The 17,532-nt window shown below is 44.4% G+C and overlaps 1 protein-coding gene across 2 annotated transcripts in view; it reads right to left on the reverse strand.

The window, feature by feature from the left end:
- Positions 1-17,532, reverse strand: part of ANOS1 (anosmin 1) — a 211,627-nt gene that overhangs the window by 158,002 nt on the left and 36,093 nt on the right. For both annotated transcript variants that reach the window (XR_011463178.1, XM_070365572.1), the window contains exon 2: positions 16,291-16,338. Coding sequence is in view for 1 of the 2 variants with exons in the window: in XM_070365572.1 (XP_070221673.1) it covers positions 16,291-16,338 (48 nt within the window). In the remaining variant the exon portion in view is untranslated. The remainder of the gene's footprint in view (positions 1-16,290; positions 16,339-17,532) is intronic.

Below are 17,532 nucleotides of genomic sequence, written 5' to 3' on the forward strand. Positions count from 1 at the left end.
CTCTCAACAGATGGCAGCTAATGTAATAACGTACAAGCTTTCTGCACAGTGGCTCACAGAGGGCTGGAGATGGGACTCACCCAACCTAGGTTATTTTTTTTCCTCCCAAACTCTGTCCCAGGAGTGAGCAGAAAATGATTTAGAAGTCAAAGAGAAGAGCCTCCGAGTGTGCATAATTCAACATTCCACCAGAGTTCACGTCTCCTAATAATATTCTCCATTACCAGTTGGAAAACAAAAGTTGCAAGGCGTTTCATTGTCTTTTTGTCTCCAAGTGACAAAGAGACGAAATAAACATATGTGGGATGCCAAGCACAAAACCAGAGAATGGGTGCAGGACGGAGCTGCATCCCAGACCTTTAAAATACAGCAAACTGATGTGTTGGTGGCAAACCTGCCCTGGGGTCTTGAAATTAGTGTCTGTCTTTAAAGCAACAGGCTTTCCTGGGGAACAGGACACTTTTCGATGTAGCTCCATGCAGTAGGTTTGGGATGGCTGAGATTTACAGTTGATTAACCTGCATAGCTGAGTTGCTTTCTCAAAGGCTTCTAGGAAGGGATTACTTCTGTGCCCAAAGAGCCCGAGAGAATGGGGAGGGCGGCTCGCGGCCGTAATGTGCATTCCCCAGGCTCCGTACACTGTGCTCATTGAAGCAGATAAAGCAAAGTTAAAGAAGCATTTAGTTCTTCAGAATGGCAGCCTTAATAAGTATCTTTTTTTGTGTGGAAGGATTTAGGAGGAGGGGAGGGTGAGCCTTAGTGAAGGCATTATTTCTTCATACAAAAAGAGAAAACATGCATACAGTGAAATGCATAAAAAGCCAAAACGTACCCGGCTCCCCCCCTCCCTCCCTCCCCCAAGGAAAAGATGCTGAACACACACTCCCCAAACGCCAGAGCATGAATCTTCACAGCTTAATAGTCCCGGGGCCATTGTGCACTTTCTCCTGGGAAAGGGGGCTCATTCATCTGCAACCGCCCAAGTTCAACCTTTCAGCTGTGAGAACCGGGGTGGGGTGAGGGTAGGGGGGGTGCACCGCCCTCCAGAGTCCCACCGTCTTTAGCAGGAGGAGGCCAGAAGAGGTGCCATGTCCGTCCAGTCGCGTCCTGAGGAAGAATGGCTCGGCTTCCCCGGCCCCTCGCTACAATGCTGCCATCGAGGCACGGGAGAAGAGTCTGCGAAAGGCTGGGCCAGCCCCACCTGCAGGCAGCCGAACCCTCAAAGTGACCTTTGCCTGCACAGTGCAAGGCCCAGGAGCCTCCACGGCTCTCATCATAAACAGCATTCCCGACATGGAATCTGACAAAGAATCAGTCCCCTGTAGTGAATTCAAATGCACGCGGTTTAATAAGGCCGTGGCTTATGATCCCACTTCTCCTTCTCAGCTCGGCCTTACCCACAACCTGTCTTCCAACGCGAAGAGACGTTAGCAGGAACGGAGTCACTGGTGTAACGAAAAGTGCATCCGGGTCCCTGTGGGGTTTTCCATTTAGCTAAAGAAGGTGATTAATCCAGTTCATCCACACCTGTGTCTCTACGCCAAAAATTTTCAAGAGGGACTTCCCATAACCTAAGGCAGATTGGGAAGGTTTGTCTTTGAGGTCCACAGACATTTGGGACTGTAATAGAAAGAAGGAAGGAAGGAAAGGAAAAAAGAAAGAAGAGAAAGAGAGAGGCAGAGAGAGAGAAAAAAAAGAAAGAAACAGGAGAACGGAAGGAGGCAAGGAAGGAGGGGAGAGAGAAGGCAGGCCATCCTTACAAAGTGCACTCTTGAAGCCAGTGCATCCCTCGCACCAATGGAAAATGAACTCACCCACACTGGTCGCTCCGCTCTGAAAGGATGCAGTTGAGAGAAGTCCTTTCTTTATTGTGTGGTTTTAAAGACTATTCTTTGACCTCTGCTATTTATGACTTGAAAGCTGTGAAGACAGGGCCAGGCCCCTTTGGCTCCAAAAGGCGCTGACACACAAAAGCTTTTCACCTTTGTTCCACGTACCTCATTCCACCCCCCACCCCCCTGACTCAGGACACATCCCTACCGCAGCCCCCTGGTTTCACAGACTGAATTCTCCCCTTTCTCTGGCCCAGTTACAGCCATTGCCGAGCTGACAAGTGGCCACCTTCGCTCCTTTGCAGGGAAGGAAGCCCTGGTCGTCACCACCCGGCTGAGAGAGGGTCTGGTAGGAATATAGATGTCTTGTCATCTCACGTCAGTTAACCATGAAATTGTAGGCAGAATGGTTCAGGAAACCAAGCAACGCACGGGGGCAAGTTTCAGCCACAATGTGGGATTTCTCGAGTTATTATTTTATGATTTACAGATTTATCTGTTCCCTTTCTCACTCTTAATAGCATTCGAGACAGTTTTCAAAGTTCCATCGGATATAGCCAGAAAAACAGATAAAAACTGGACAATAAAAACTGGATCAGTGATAAAGCTAGTTCCCAAAATACATGAGATAAATTTCAGTAACCTTGCTAAAGTAAGTGATTTTATTTACCGTTGAGCCTTCCAACAGCCAACTCTAAAGGAAAAATACAGTGTCCAAGGGCTAAAATATATACCAGTTTCTGCTGCTGCTGCTGCTAAGTCTCTTCAGTCGTTTCCGACTCTATGCGACCCCATAGACGGCAGCCCACCAGGTCCCCCGTCCCTGGGATTCTCCAGGCAAGAACACTGGAATGGGTTGCCATTTCCTTCTCCAATACCAGTTTGTAGGGGAAGAATAATTCCTGTTGATTAGATGAACATGCCTGAAGGAGGCATGGCAATCCATTCCAGTATTCTTGCCTGGAGAACCCCATGGACAGAGGAGCCTGGCGGGCTACAGTCCACGGGGTCACAAAGATTTGGACATCACTGAGTGACTAAGCACACAACAAGGTGAATATGATGAATGCCCTCCCAAGTTTTCTCCTAAAAACGGCACGGAATAACAGACTGATGTCCTCGGCAAGTTCCTCAGAATGTTCCCCAACGACTGAGTTTCTGAGACAGTCTCTGAGAATACTGCATGCCTTGCATTGCAGCAACATGGGGTTCAGTAAATGTCATTCATTAAAGGACAATTTCGAGATAGTGAAGGGACATAGTTGAGTCCTGTAATCAAGGCATGGATGGTACAGCATCTGGAAACTCTATATGCATGGAAGTGAAAGTCGTTCAGTTGTGTTTGACTCTTTGCGACCCCACGGACTATACAGTCCATGGCATTCTCCAGGCCAGAAGACTGGAGTGGGTAGCCTTTCTTTTCTCCAGGGGATCTTCCCAACCCAGGGATCGAACCAGGATCTCCTGCACTGCAGGCAGATTCTTTATCAACTGAGCTATCCATGAGGCACATACAAATGTTGGTGCTCTGGGTGACTTTCTGTACTGCAAGGATACAAAAGGTTTGAGCTAGCCTTGGCAAGTATCAGCAAAGCAGTGGCGTGTGGATTATCACTGTCATTTCACAGGCAGCAGAGGTGCTGTTAGCTCTGATACCCACAGCAAAAATTACATATCCTAACGAGGATGATTGTTCGGATAAGAATGTCACCCTAACTCTGCCTACACATACATCAAAGAAGGTGAAGGAAGTACTTGGTCAAGATCCTTCTTAGGAAATAGTACTTTCTCTTATAATATGGAAGAAACCAAAAAGGTACAAGCTCAATGGGACATCCTACCCATGGCTGCAGTAATTTTAGGCTGAAAGAGAGTTTAGAACAGTGCCCAGCTTACCATTAAACACACATACACAGTTCATACTGGAATCAAGCAGAGCCCTATGGGACTTTCCCAAGATAGACCTCCCCCAAGTCCTCTGACTTCCTCCTGATTCTTCGAAAACTTTAGCCTCCTAGGCTTTCCCTGAGATCCAACAAGCAAAGTTAATCTGAAAAGGGAGAGAATGCAAAAAGACGGGAAAACAGTCAAGGAAGACAAAATAATAACAGTTTACCCATTAAACAAAATCAAGGATGGCTGTTTCCTCCTCAGGGGCTACAGATAACATTCTGAGCTGTGTCCTTGAGCCGTTCTGTGGATACCGAAACCCCACCGTGTGAAGGAAGTTTACTTCATGTTGACCACAAGCATTCCAGACCCGACAGAACCAGAAGTCTGATGAGGTTGATTCCGAAAATACCACTTGGGTACCTCACCACCAACCAAGCAGAATAATGTCCATAAGCTGATCACACACCTGTAACCCCTCTCCCGCACCCAGTCGTTAAAAACATTTCCCTATACGCTATGACATCCCTGATATGTAGAATCTATAAAGAAATTATACAAATGAACCTACTTACAAAACAGAAAGTGACTCACAGACTTAGAGAATGAACTTATGGTTGTCAGGGGGAAGAGAGGGAGTTTGGGATGGACATGTATGGACGTGTGGGATGGACACGCTATATTTAAAACTGATAACACCAAGCAACCACTGTCCAGCACAGGGAACTCTGCTCAGTGTGGCAGCCTGGATGGGAGGGGAATTTGGGGAGAATGGATACATGTGTATGTGTGGCTGAGTCCCTTCACTGTTCACCCGAAACTGTCACAAGATTATTAATCGGCTATACACCAAAACCGGAGAAGGCAATGGCACCCCACTCCAGTACTCTTGCCTGGAAAATCCCATGGACGGAGGAGCCTGGTGGGCTGCAGTCCATGGGGTCACTAGGAGTTGGACACGACTGAGCGGACTTCACTTTCACTTTTCACTTTCATGCATTGGAGAATGAAATGGCAACCCACTCCAGTAATTTTGCCTGGAGAATCCCAGGGACAGGGGAGCCTGGTGGGCTGCCGTCTATGGGGTTGCACAGAGTCGGACACGACTGAAACGACTTAGCAGCATACACCAAAACAAAACAAAAAGTAAAAAAAAAAAATTTCCCTGAACTTCCTTCATGGCCCCAGGTTACCACTCCGTGCTTTCACTGCAAGGGGCACAGGGTCAATCTCTGGTCCCCTGGTTGGGTGAATTCCACTTTCTGGCTAAATCAAACCCTGTTGTTGAGTCCCTACGTCCTGTCCGACTCTTTGTGGCCCCGTGGAATGCAGCATACCAGGCTCCTCTGTCCCCCACTGCCTCCCAGAGTTGGGCTCAAATTCATGTCCGTTGAGTTGGTGATGCGATCTAACCTCTGATGGAATACATTACACCTTCAGAACATCTGGCAGACCGTCATGACCATGCAATGCATGCTGACGGAGATGCTTTTCATACGGTCCATGGGCAATCCCTTTCCCAAGTCAGCTCTCAGGAACTCTTCCTCAGTCATGGGCCAAGTAAGAGATTTCGGTTGTGTCTCCTTCCGTGAGATGGGAGGAGAAATCGAGGAAGAGATGCGGAAGGGGTGGGGATTACGAGTTACACGGAGGTGCTTTTTCCCTTCCCCATGTCTTTTCTTTGAAGTTTACGGCAGGTGGACATTCTTTCATCCCCGTAAAAACTGATAGGGAACAATCAGAAACACGTTGGGCTATTCGCGTGCCACATGCTGGACTTGAATCCAAATAAGAACCTGTTCTTTTCCTTAAATATTGATTGTGCTACTGGCCAAGTGTTGCAAGTTACTGCAGCACACAGGCTAGTTTCTAGGCTAAAAAAACCTCAGAATGTTCCAGCTACGGCTGGCTAATGATGCCCCAAAGCACACTAATATGTTTGATAAAAGTTCCCAGCGTGAGGGCGGAAAACACTTACCATAAGAATGACGGTGTGAGGCAAAGCAAATCAACAACACTGCTATAGCCTGCCTTCCACGCTAGAGGCTCCAATTAGAGCTGTGAACCTGCGTTCCAGGAGGCTGCGTCAGATGGAAGGGTGCCTCAGATCTCTCGTTGTTAAAACCATTAACTCACCAATCCACCTGCCCGGCCGGGCAGCGACCCTGCTAAGAGCCTTCAGCACTTCACTTACCACTTCAGACACGAAGCTCGGAAACTAGGTATTTATTTAGCTGCACCATCTGCCTCAACCTGACGCAAAGAGACCACTCAGGGAAAAAAGACCCTTGATGCTGGGGAAGATTGAGGGCAGTAGAAGGGGGCGACAGAGGATGAGGTGGTTGGATGGCATCACTGACTCAACGGACATGGGTGTGAGCAAATTCCATGACACACTGAAGGACAGGGAAGCCTGGTGTGCTGCAGTCCATGTGGTCGCAAAGAGTTGGACACGACTTTGCAACTGAACAACAAACAACCATCTGTAACTTGTTTTTGTTTTCATGGGCTCCACATTCTCCCACTTCGTTCTTTCTCTTTTCTCCACTTCTGCCTTTACGTCAGAGATCATATCGACTTGCATGTTTCCCTACAGCGATACTGGATGGAGGACTGGAGACTATGGTGGCACGTGGAACCCTAACTCAGACTTGCTGACTGTGTGATTTGCAACCTGCACGGAGACCAGGAACTCTAAGAGCTCAGGTCTCCCAGAGGAGAGACTTCATCGCTTGGCGAGCACTCAGCGGTCTTTGGCGTCCTCGAGATTATGCCATTTACTGTCACGGTGTTATAGCAGAGTCTGAAAAATGTGCATTCAACAGGTTTTATTCATCATGCTGGCACAATATTGCATTACTGACCGATTTTTCAAAAGAACAGTAGCCAAACTTTAACACACCTCACGATTTCTTTTCCTATGTGTTCCATACACAATTTAATTCCACCACTGGTTTAAAGAAATAGAGTATCTCTCTTCCTAAATTATCACATCCCATTTACTTAAAAATGAAGTTATAATCAAGGGGGTGGCAGAGGACAAGATGGTTGGATGGCATCATTGACTCAGTGAACATGAGTTTAAGCAAACTCAGGGAGATCGGAAAGGACAGGGAAACCTATCATGTCCGTGGGGCTGCAAAGGGTCAGGCACGACTTAGCAAGTGAAGAACAACGCCATGATCATTACTTATGAAAATAATAACACTAATATTAAAAATAAAGGGAATTAATTACAACACTCGAGAAGTTTTCTACTCTTGCAGCAGCATAAACCTACAACTTCTCTTGACACATTACTGGAGACTGTACTTATGAAAGAAAGTGAAGTCGCTCAGTCGTGTCCAACTCTTTGCGACGCTATGGACTGTAGCCTACCAGGCTCCTCCGTCCATGGGATTCTCCAAGCAAGAATACTGGAGTGGGTTGCCACTTCCTTCTCCAGGGGATCTTCCCGACCCAGGGATCGAACCCAGGTCTCCCACATTGGAGGCAGACACTTTAACCTCTGAGCCACCAGGAAGCTTAATGAAATACTTTGTAAACTCCCAAAAGACATCAGTACGTTGGACAAGAGATGCTCAATATACATCAACTTTGTCCCTGAAATGGATATTTATACAAAGTCAGGGAAAACTGCATGAATATCGGTAAGTATTACCATAGGTTTTAAGTGTTTTAAAGTATAAGGAACAACTGGAATTTCAAACTGTTGCATATTACAGCACTGTAAAAGATAAACTGTTCAACTTTGGTTTTTTGGCTATTTGGACATAGCACATTTCCATGGGTGCCTGAGTTTTCATTTTCCTCCTTAGGATGTATTTTCCTGGGGCTCTATGGACTTACAGTCATTACCACATAAATCATGGAAAGCATTTAACACAAAACAAAAGCCTCCAACAGTCACATTCAGTTATGTTTCTGGGGTTTGACCTTTATCCAATAAATTTCACAGATGCCAAATGAAGCCATCCAGATGTTCATACAAGCAAAACCAATCTTCCTCACCTCCAAATTTGGCTTCAGAATACGCCTGGAAAATCACTAAGCATCTGGAGTTATGGCCCTTATAAGAACAGAACTCCCACTGAGATCAAAGTAACAAGCCACCACACCAAGATTGAGCTCTGAATTACTGCTTTTCAACTCAAATCCTCACAACCAAATGGGAAACAAAAGTCAACCAACAGAGTTACAACATCCAGAAGGAGAAGGATGAGCACGCATGCACCCCAGATGGGTGGCTGTCACCAAGAGTGCCAGTCTTAGGCGCAAGGTTCAGAAAGCTAACAGACCATAAGGTCAGAGCATACTTATCTTACAAATGCACGACTGTCGTGCAAACATAAAATGAACAACTGTCAAATATTGAACTCATGAAATACTACCAGGACCAGGGATATCTTACATTTGGTTCAAAGGAGAAATCCAAGGAATACAAACATACGGACACACAAAAAGGATCGCTTGAGTGGATTTACAAATACACGCAAAATACTCTGTTGATGGGGAAGCTTCAGTTGCAGTCCCCTGCACACAACCATTTGCATTTCCACGGACAAGAGTCATCTGCATTCTTATCAGCCTCCTACCATTTGCAAAGGAAGAAAACAGCTCAAAGATATGAACAATGTAGATAAGCCACAAGATGCAAGGTGGAGAGCATCCAGCCACCTTTCATTTTGCCCATTCTGAAGTCCTCCACAAGTCTTGCTTGTGGCAGAGGATGAGATGGTTGGATGGCATCACCGACTCAATGGACATGAGTTTGAGCAAAGTCTGGGAGACCGTGAAGGACAGGGAAGCCTGGCATGCTGCAGTCCATGGGGTCACAAAGAGCTGGACACTGAACGACTGAACAAGTCTTACTGGGATTCCCAGGTGGTGCTAGTGGTAAAGAACCCGCTTGCCAATTCAGGAGATGTAAGAGACATGGGTTTGACCTCTGGGTGGGGAAGATCCCCTAGAGAAGGGCATGGCCACCCACTCCCATATGCCTGCCTAGAGAATCCCATGGATAAAGGAGCCTGGCAGACTACAGTCCATGGGGTTTCAAGAGTCAGACATAACTTAGTGACTTGGCACACATGCACAACTCCTGCTGGCTCTAATAATCACTCAACGTTCAAAAAGTACTTGTGATTTAATATTTTCTTCCTATTGTTTGGGCTTCCTTGTGACTCGGATGGTAAAGCGTCTGCCTGCAATGTGGGAGACCCGGGTTCGATCCCTGGGTCGGGAAGATCCCCCAGAGAAGAAAATGGCACCCCACTCCAGTATTCTTGCCTGGAAAATGCCATGGACGGAGGAGCCTGGTGGGCTACAGTCCATGGAGTCACAAAGAGCTGGATACGACTGAGCGACTTCACTTTCACTTTCCTTTCTTATTGTTTACCATTCATTCAGTCAACAAATCCTCAAAAGCTGATCAACAATCTTCCACCCATGGTGTTAAAAACGGTCCATTTATTAGTTTCAATACATCAAGATACGTCTTTGTATTGAGAGAAAAATACTACTTTACTGTTTTGTTTCTGCTTGCTTTTGCTCATGGGAATGCCTTGGCAGACAAGAGAGGCTGGCAAACTACAGCAAATGGGCAAAGCCAGCTCAGCACCTGTTTTTGTACAGCTGGCGAGCACAGAATTGTTCTTACTTTTTTAAATGTGGCTGGCGAAAACAAAATTTCATGACATGGAAGTTATATAAATTCCAATTTCCGTGTCTGCACATAACGTTTCATTGGAAAACAGCCACTTACCTTTGTTTATCTCCTATCTATCACTTTTTTTCAGGCTACAGTGGCCACAAAAGTAGTTGCCACCGAGATCTGAAGGACTACAAAGATGAAAATATTTACTATAAGACCTTCTACAGAAACTGTATATGGTGAGAATCAGAATTCCTAACATTATAATGGGCCTCTGAAAAGGTGCTAGGCGCATACCACATGGTCAGTAAATCATGTGTTTATTTCCCTTCAAGTTATAAAGTAAAACTTCTGAGAACAGAACTGTATTCTTCAATTCTTTTTGTTGCTGTTCAGTTGCTCAGTCATGTCCGACTCTTGGGGACCCCATGGACTGCAGCACACCAGGCTTCCCTGTCCGTCACCATCTCCCGAAGCTTGCTCAAATTCATGTCCATTGAGTCAGTGATGCCAACCAACCATCTCGTCCTCTGTCGTCCCCTTCTCCTCCTGCCTTCTCCCTTAATTCTTTTTTTATAACTTGCAAAATGGACAGACAAAGGCTTCTTAACCTCTCTTGGCACTATTGAGATTGAAGTCAGGAAACTCCTCACCGTGAGGGAGTCCTGTGTGTTGCGATTGTCAGCACCCCTGACCTCCACCCACCAGGTGCCAGTAGCTTCCCACCACCAATAGTGACCACCAAAAATGTCTCCCCGCATTGCCAAACATCCCGTGGGGAGCAAAATCGCTCTAGCTGGGTAACCAGTGGCCTCAAGCTATGCTGGACATTAAGTCACTGTTCTAAATTACAAAGGAGCTGAAAGCTGCTAATGAACCCTGACTTCATTAAAGGAGGAAAATTTTCCTAATTAATAATAAATGATCTTTATTTATTATTAATTAGGAAATAATTAATTACCTGCCTCCTGAGAAATCTGGAGGTCAAGAAGCAAGTTAGAAGCAGACATGGAACAATGGACTCGTTCCAAATTGGGAAAAGAATACTTCAAGGCTGTATAATGTCACCCTGCTTATTTAACTTATAGGCAGAGTCCATCAAGCAAAATGTCAGGGTGGACGAAGCACAAGCTGGAATCATGACTGCAGAGAGAAAGAGAAATATCAATAACCTCAGATATGCAGATGACACCACCCTTACGGCAGAAGGTGAAGAGGAACTAAAGAGCCTCTTGAAGAAAGTGAAAGAGGAGAGTGAAAAAGTTGGCTTAAAGCTCAACGTTCAGAAAACTAAGATCATGGCATCTGGTCCCATCACTTCATGGCAAATAGATGGGGAAACAATAGAAACCACGACAGACTTTTCCTTGGGCTCCAAAGTCACTGCAGATGGTGACTGCAGCCATGAAATTAGAAGACACTTGCTCTTTTGAAGAAAAGCTATGACAAACCTAGACAGCATATTAAAAAAAAAAAAAAAAGGCAGAGACATTACTGACAAAGGTCCATACAGTCAAAGCTAACGTTTTTCTTGTAGTCATGTATGGATGTGAGAGTTGGACCATAAAGAAAGCTGAGTGCCGAAGAATTGATGCTTTTGAACTGTGGTGTTGCAGAAGACTCTTGAGAGTCCCTTGGACTGCAGGGAGATCCAACCAGTCAATCCTAAAGGAGATCAGTCCTGAATATTCATTGGAAGGGCTGATGCTGAAGCTGAAACTCCAATACTTTGGCCACCTGATGCAAAGAGCTGACTTATTGGGAAAGACTCTGATGCTGGGAAAGACTGAAGGCAGGAGGAGAAGGGGACAACAGGGGATGTGATGGTTAGATGGCATCACTGACTCGATGGACATGAGTCTAAGCAAGCTCCAGGAGTTGGTGATGGACAGGGAAGCCTGGTGTGCTGCAATTCATGAGGTTGCAAAGAGTCAGACAAGACTGAGCAACCGGACTAAACTGAATAAATGCTCATGCTGCATTACTCAGATACAAAATGGATTGTATAACCTTTTTTTTTCCCTGAAGGTAGTACAGTAAGGATGTACTTTGGAGGAGGAAGAAAATGTAATGTATACATTTCATTCATGGATAATTCACAAATACTTAATGAGCACCAGCCAGAATGGCTATCATAAAAAATATCCACAAACAATAAATGATGAAGAAGGTGTAGGGAGAAGGGAATCCTCCTGCACTGTTGGTGAGGATGTAAATTGGTACAGCCACTATGGAGAACAGTATGGAGGGTCCTTAAAAAACTAAAAATAGAGCTATGGCCCTGCCCCCTTGGAGAATGAAATGGCACCCCACTCCAGTATTCCTGCCTGGAAAATGCCATGGACGGAGGAGCCTGGTGGGCTACAGTCCACGGAGTTGCAAAGAGTGAGACACGACTGAAGCAACTTAGCATACGCACATGACCCTGAAATCCCACTCCTGGGCACACATCCAGAGAAAAACCTGACCCAGGAGGATACATGCACCCCAGTATTCACTGCAGCACTGTCCACAACAGCAAAGACATGGAAACAGCTCAAACGTACACCAACAGAAGAAAGGCTGTAGCAGCTGTGGTGCATATATACAACGGGGTATTACTCGCCGTTACAAAGAATGAAATCTCGCCATCTGCACCAACATCTATGGGCCTAGAGATTGTCACGCTAAGTGAACCCAAGTCAGATGGAGAGGGGGAAATGCAGTATGACCTACCTGATATGTGGAATCTACAAAGACATGATACACACGAACGACTTACAAAACAGAAAGAGACCAACAGACCTAGAAAACACACTTACAGTTGCCAGGGAGACAATAATCAGTGAGTTTGGGATAGACATGTACTCTGTTATATTTAAAATGGATCACCAGCAAGGAACTAATGTATAGCACAGGGAACTCTGTTCAGTCCTCTGTAATAAGCTTATGGTCACCAGGGGGAAGGATGGGGGAAGGGATTGTCAGGGAGTTTGGGATGGACATGGACACACTGCTGTATCTAACATGGAGAACCAGCAAGGACCTGCTGGACAGCACAGGGAGCTCTGCTCAGTGTCATGTGGCAGCCTGGGTGGGAGGGGAGTTTGCGGGAGAATGGATACATGTATATGTATGACTGAGTCCCTTCACTGTTCACCTGAGACTATCACAACATTGTTTGTGATTAATCAGCTGTACCCCAATACTAAATAAAAAGTTGAAAAAAAAAAAACACAAAACACAAATGCTCGGTAAGCAACAACTCTGTACCCAAACACGTTTCTAGGCTTCAAGATACCACAATGAACAAAGCGGAACACAATCAATGGCTGCCTGAAGCTTATTTTCTGGTGAAGGAGACAGAATCGCAGAGACAAAGAAATAGGTATATAAAACGGCAAGGGTGTAACATGGCTGAGGACACTGTAAAGGTGTGGGAGATGATACAGAAGGGCAAGGCTGAGGAGGCGGCATTTGTGCTGAGATGTGAATGAGGGGTGGCGGGGGAGGCGGTGGTGCGTGGTGAGCTGGGCGTCATTGGGAGATGTCTGGGAGGAAGGAAAAGACTCATTGAAGGGTGTTGAACACAGGAGGAAGTGGAGAGAGACCACAGGCAGATGAGAAAGTGTTTACACTGAAGGAGATGCTTAGATATTAAAGGGCGTGAGGCAAATGGCAGCATGATTCAGATTACACGTGGAAAGGGTCTTTCCAGCACCCGCATGCACACAGGAGAATCTGGGAGCCCAGAGAGCATGCTCGTGGACTGGTCCAGATGAGAGATGCTGGCAGACTGGACAAGGCTGGCAACTGGATGGGAGGAAGAACCCATGTTCTGGAAAGATCTTGATGGTGACCAACTTTGCAGATGCAACCAGAACTAATTAGAAACTGTGTACTTTCTATAAAAAGTAGAGACGTCCCTTTGCCAACAAAGGTCTGTATAGACAAAGCTATGGTGTTTCCAGTAGTCATCTGTGGATGCGAGAGTTGGACCATAAAGAAGTCTGAGCACCAAAGAATTGATGCTTTGGAACTGTGGTGCTGGAGAAGACTCTTGAGGGTCCCTTGGACTGCAAGGAGATCCAACCAGTCCATCCTAAAGAAGATCAGTCCTGAATATTCACTGGAAGGACTGATGCTGAAGCTGAAGCTCCAATGCTTTGTTCACCTGATGTGAAGAGTCAACTCATTTGAAATGTGTAAAATTTGAAATGACTCTGATGCTGGCAAAGATTGAGGGCAGGAAGAAGGGGACGACAGAGGATGAGATGGTTGGATGGCATCACTGACTCAATGGACATGAGTTTGAGTAAAGTTGGGGAGATAGTGAAGGACAGGGAAACCTGGTGTGCTGTAGTCCGTGGGGTCGCAAAGAGTCGGACACAACTTAGCCACTGAACAACAACTTTCTATGAAATATTATGTAAACTCTATCTTTTAACATACATTCAGTTATCTCATCTGCATAACTTTTTGACTTGGTGGGGTTTTTTTTTTTAACTCTTCTGTCCCAATATTTGTTCAAAACGGTTTTTAAAGTTGTAGATCTTTATTCAAGACCACAATGGAGGCAGCATTCCCAACTTGAGTTGCCTCTATTGATTTGCTTGCCTCGGAAGTCCAATGGACAGAGAATCCTGGCTGGCCACCGTCCGTCGGATAACAAAGAATCAGGCACGACTTACTGACTGAACAACCACCACACCCGATTTGCTGAGTTATTTCAGGGCCATTATCCAATACGTATGTGCTTGATTTTCCCCACGTGTAAAATGGAGTTATCATCGCTTACCCTTCACTTCATTAACCAGAAGATCAAGAGGAAAAGCTTACACAGTGCTTCAAAGTCTGAAAAGAAATGCAAATTATCTGCGAATGTACTCAGTGAGGATAATATCCAAAGGAGATAAACTTTGATTAACATGTAAGGTTCATCCCCATGGATTCAGACTAAAGACAACCCTGAAATTTATGTCAGCTTTGTAATATATTCCAAAGGTTCTGTTGCAGTTAGCCGTGACTTATTGATTCATTTTTGCTTTCAGGCAAAAGGAATTGATTTCTGTTCTTGTGAAATTCAGTCTCTCATGTCAGCCTTGATCATTCAATTATGAAATATGGTTCAACGATCTGTATTCCCCAGAGTTGCAATATTCTTTAATTAGGGTATTTTAGAAGCAGTTCAAATGAATCTCTCCCATTCAAATTTTAAATGTATAGAAAAATTAATTTCTTGATGGGGTAAGGATAAAGGGGGTGCTAAGTATAAATAATACAGATACAAAAAAATTACCATCATGTGAAGGCAAGTTATGACCAACCTAGATAGCATATTAAAAAGCAGAGATAATACTTTGCCAACAAAGGTCCGTCTAGTCAAGGCTATGGTTTTTCCAGTGGTCATGTATGGACATGAGAGTTGGACTGTGAAGAAAGCTGAGCGCCAAAGAATTGATGCTTTTGAACTGTGGTGTTGGAGAAGACTCTTGAGATTCCCTTGGACTGCAAGGAGATCCAATCAGTCCATCCTAAAGGAGACCAGTCCTGGGTGTTCATTGGAAGGACTGATGCTGAGGCTGAAACTCCAATACTTTGGCCACCTGATGCGAAGAGTTGACTCATTGGAAAAGACCCTGATTCTGGGAGGGACTGGGGGCAGGAGGAGAAGGGGACAACAGAGGATGAGATGGTTGGATGGCATTACTGACTCAATGCACATGAGTTTGGGTGAACTCCATGAGTTGGTGATGGACAGGGAGGCCTGGTGTGCTGCAGTCCATGGGGTGGCAAAGAGTTGGACACGACTGAGCAACTGAACTGAACTGAATACCCAACCAACAAAACTGGAAAAAAAAACTACTTATGAAATTTAGTCACGTAGCCATATATTCTTATACACACACACCCACAATCTTTTTCTGTAGTGACGACATAAACAAATTCAACACTAGTTGAAGAACAATTAATATAACAAATACCAGAAAATGTCTTATGACGGCCAATGTTTACGATACTATATAAAAAGGAAAAGGATCATAAACCAGACATTCCATTTAGGCCCAGAATCTCGAGAGTCAGAGATAAGCAAAGCTTGCTTTCACCAAATTATTTCACATTCACACGATTATACAATTTTGACTGTAAAATAAAAGAATGCTTCAATTTTCAGTCTAATAGTAGCACCCACGAAAGAAAATTCAGCAAACTCTACTACAATCGCAAAGCACTCCAGTATGTATAGCAGGTTTCAACTGTATTCACTTATACTATCTGAATATAAAGCCAACTTTCAGACTAGAGCTGAAGCATATACCTACATGTATACTACATATATACACACACATACAGATTCTTATAGCTTATGATGTTTTGAGACTGAGAAATTTACGCCATCAAACATATGAATGAGAATAATGTGAAATTTAGAATATGGGTGTGCAATAAGAAATACTCAGAAATAGAAAAGAGACTGCTTAGTTAAAGAATCGAATTACTTAATGAGCAGTTCCTGCCCACAAAGTAAACACATACAAAATAACTGAGCTGTAAGTCGAATGCATTAAGTCCTCTGGTGGAATCAGAAGATGTTTTCTTCTTAAAAACATTTTTGACTAAAATAACTATAGAATGGAGAGACAAATAAGGTAATATATAGAAATACTGATAATCTTGATTGAAGCAGTGACTACATTAACGGAACCTATACATGTGATAAAAACCTTACAAAACTATATTAATACATCCCTTGTACCAATGATGATTTTCTGCTTGTAATACTGTGCTATGAATATATAAGGTATAAACATTGGTGGAAAGAGGGTGAACAGTACATGTGATTTCTCTCTTACTACCTTTGTGGCTTCCTGTGACTCTACACTTATTCCAAAATTAATTAAAAAAAAAACACTGATACAGTTGTAGGGAACATACCTTTGAACATTGCTTGTGATTCTGGCACCAAACCAGGGAACCATTGTTCTGCAAAACGAAAAAAGAAGCATTGACTCATTAGATACTTTTCTATTTGAAAACTACATACACCTGCGTGCATTAATATAATTTTAAAATATCCGCCCTAATGAAAGACCAACCTGCCACCCTGCTACATCTTTCTTTCTAAAACAGAAAAGTGGGTTTCTAATGGAAATCGTGTTTTGCCCTTGACTGCATGATATAAATACTTATAAAATAATGAACAATTTCAAGCTGTTTTGGGAAGGAAAAGTGTGTGAGCCATCTCTCAGGGGTGTGCTGAGTGATGAAATACAGACCAGCAGGAAAATGACCTGCAGAGGTGTCTTACTGGAGGCTTTTCAATTTCAACTAATCAGTAAAAAGAGTTTGAGCCTGGAAGTCAGATCCCATGGGGAAAACTTTCTCTCTCTCTCTCTCTCTCTCTCTCAATCTATCTCTCTCTCTCTCTTTCCCCCTTCTCTCCATGTGTGACTCTGGACAAGGGACTTACTATGTCTGTCCCTCAGTTCATCCATCTGTAAAGCATAAAGACATTAGCTCTTGCATGTGGTCAGTGGTATAACTAAGTGAGGGGATACGCACAAAGCACTCAAACATACCAAATGCCAGGACTAGGATTTATTCAAATTCAAATTGATTTTATTGAAGTATAGCTGATTTGTAATGTGTTAATTTCTGCTGTACTGAGTGACTTTGTTATACACACACACATACATATATACACATATATATACACACATTTTTTCATATTCTTTTCCATTATGGTTTATCAGAGGATATTGAGTGAATGAGGACTGATGCTGAAGATGAAACTCCAATCCTTTGGCCACCTGATGCAAAAATCTGACTCCTTTGAAAAGACCCTGATGCTGGGAAAGATTGAAGGCAGGAGGAGAAGGGGACAACAGAGGATGAGATGGTCGGATGGCATCACCGACTCAATGGACACGAGTTTGAGTAAACTCTGGGAGTTGGTGATGGACAGGGAGGCCTGGCGTGCTGCAGTCCATGGGGTTACAAAGAGTCGGACATGACTGAGCGACTGAACTGAGCTGATTGAGTACAGTTCCCTGCACTCTACAGTGAAAGTGAAAGTGAAGTCGCTCAGTCGTGTCCGACTCTTCGAGACCCCATGGACTGCAGCCCACCAGGCTCCTCCACCCATGGGATTTTCCAGGCAAGAGCACCTGATTGGGG

The sequence above is a fragment of the Bos mutus genome, chromosome X (genome assembly GCF_027580195.1).
Source record: "Bos mutus isolate GX-2022 chromosome X, NWIPB_WYAK_1.1, whole genome shotgun sequence".
NCBI lineage: Eukaryota > Metazoa > Chordata > Mammalia > Artiodactyla > Bovidae > Bos > Bos mutus.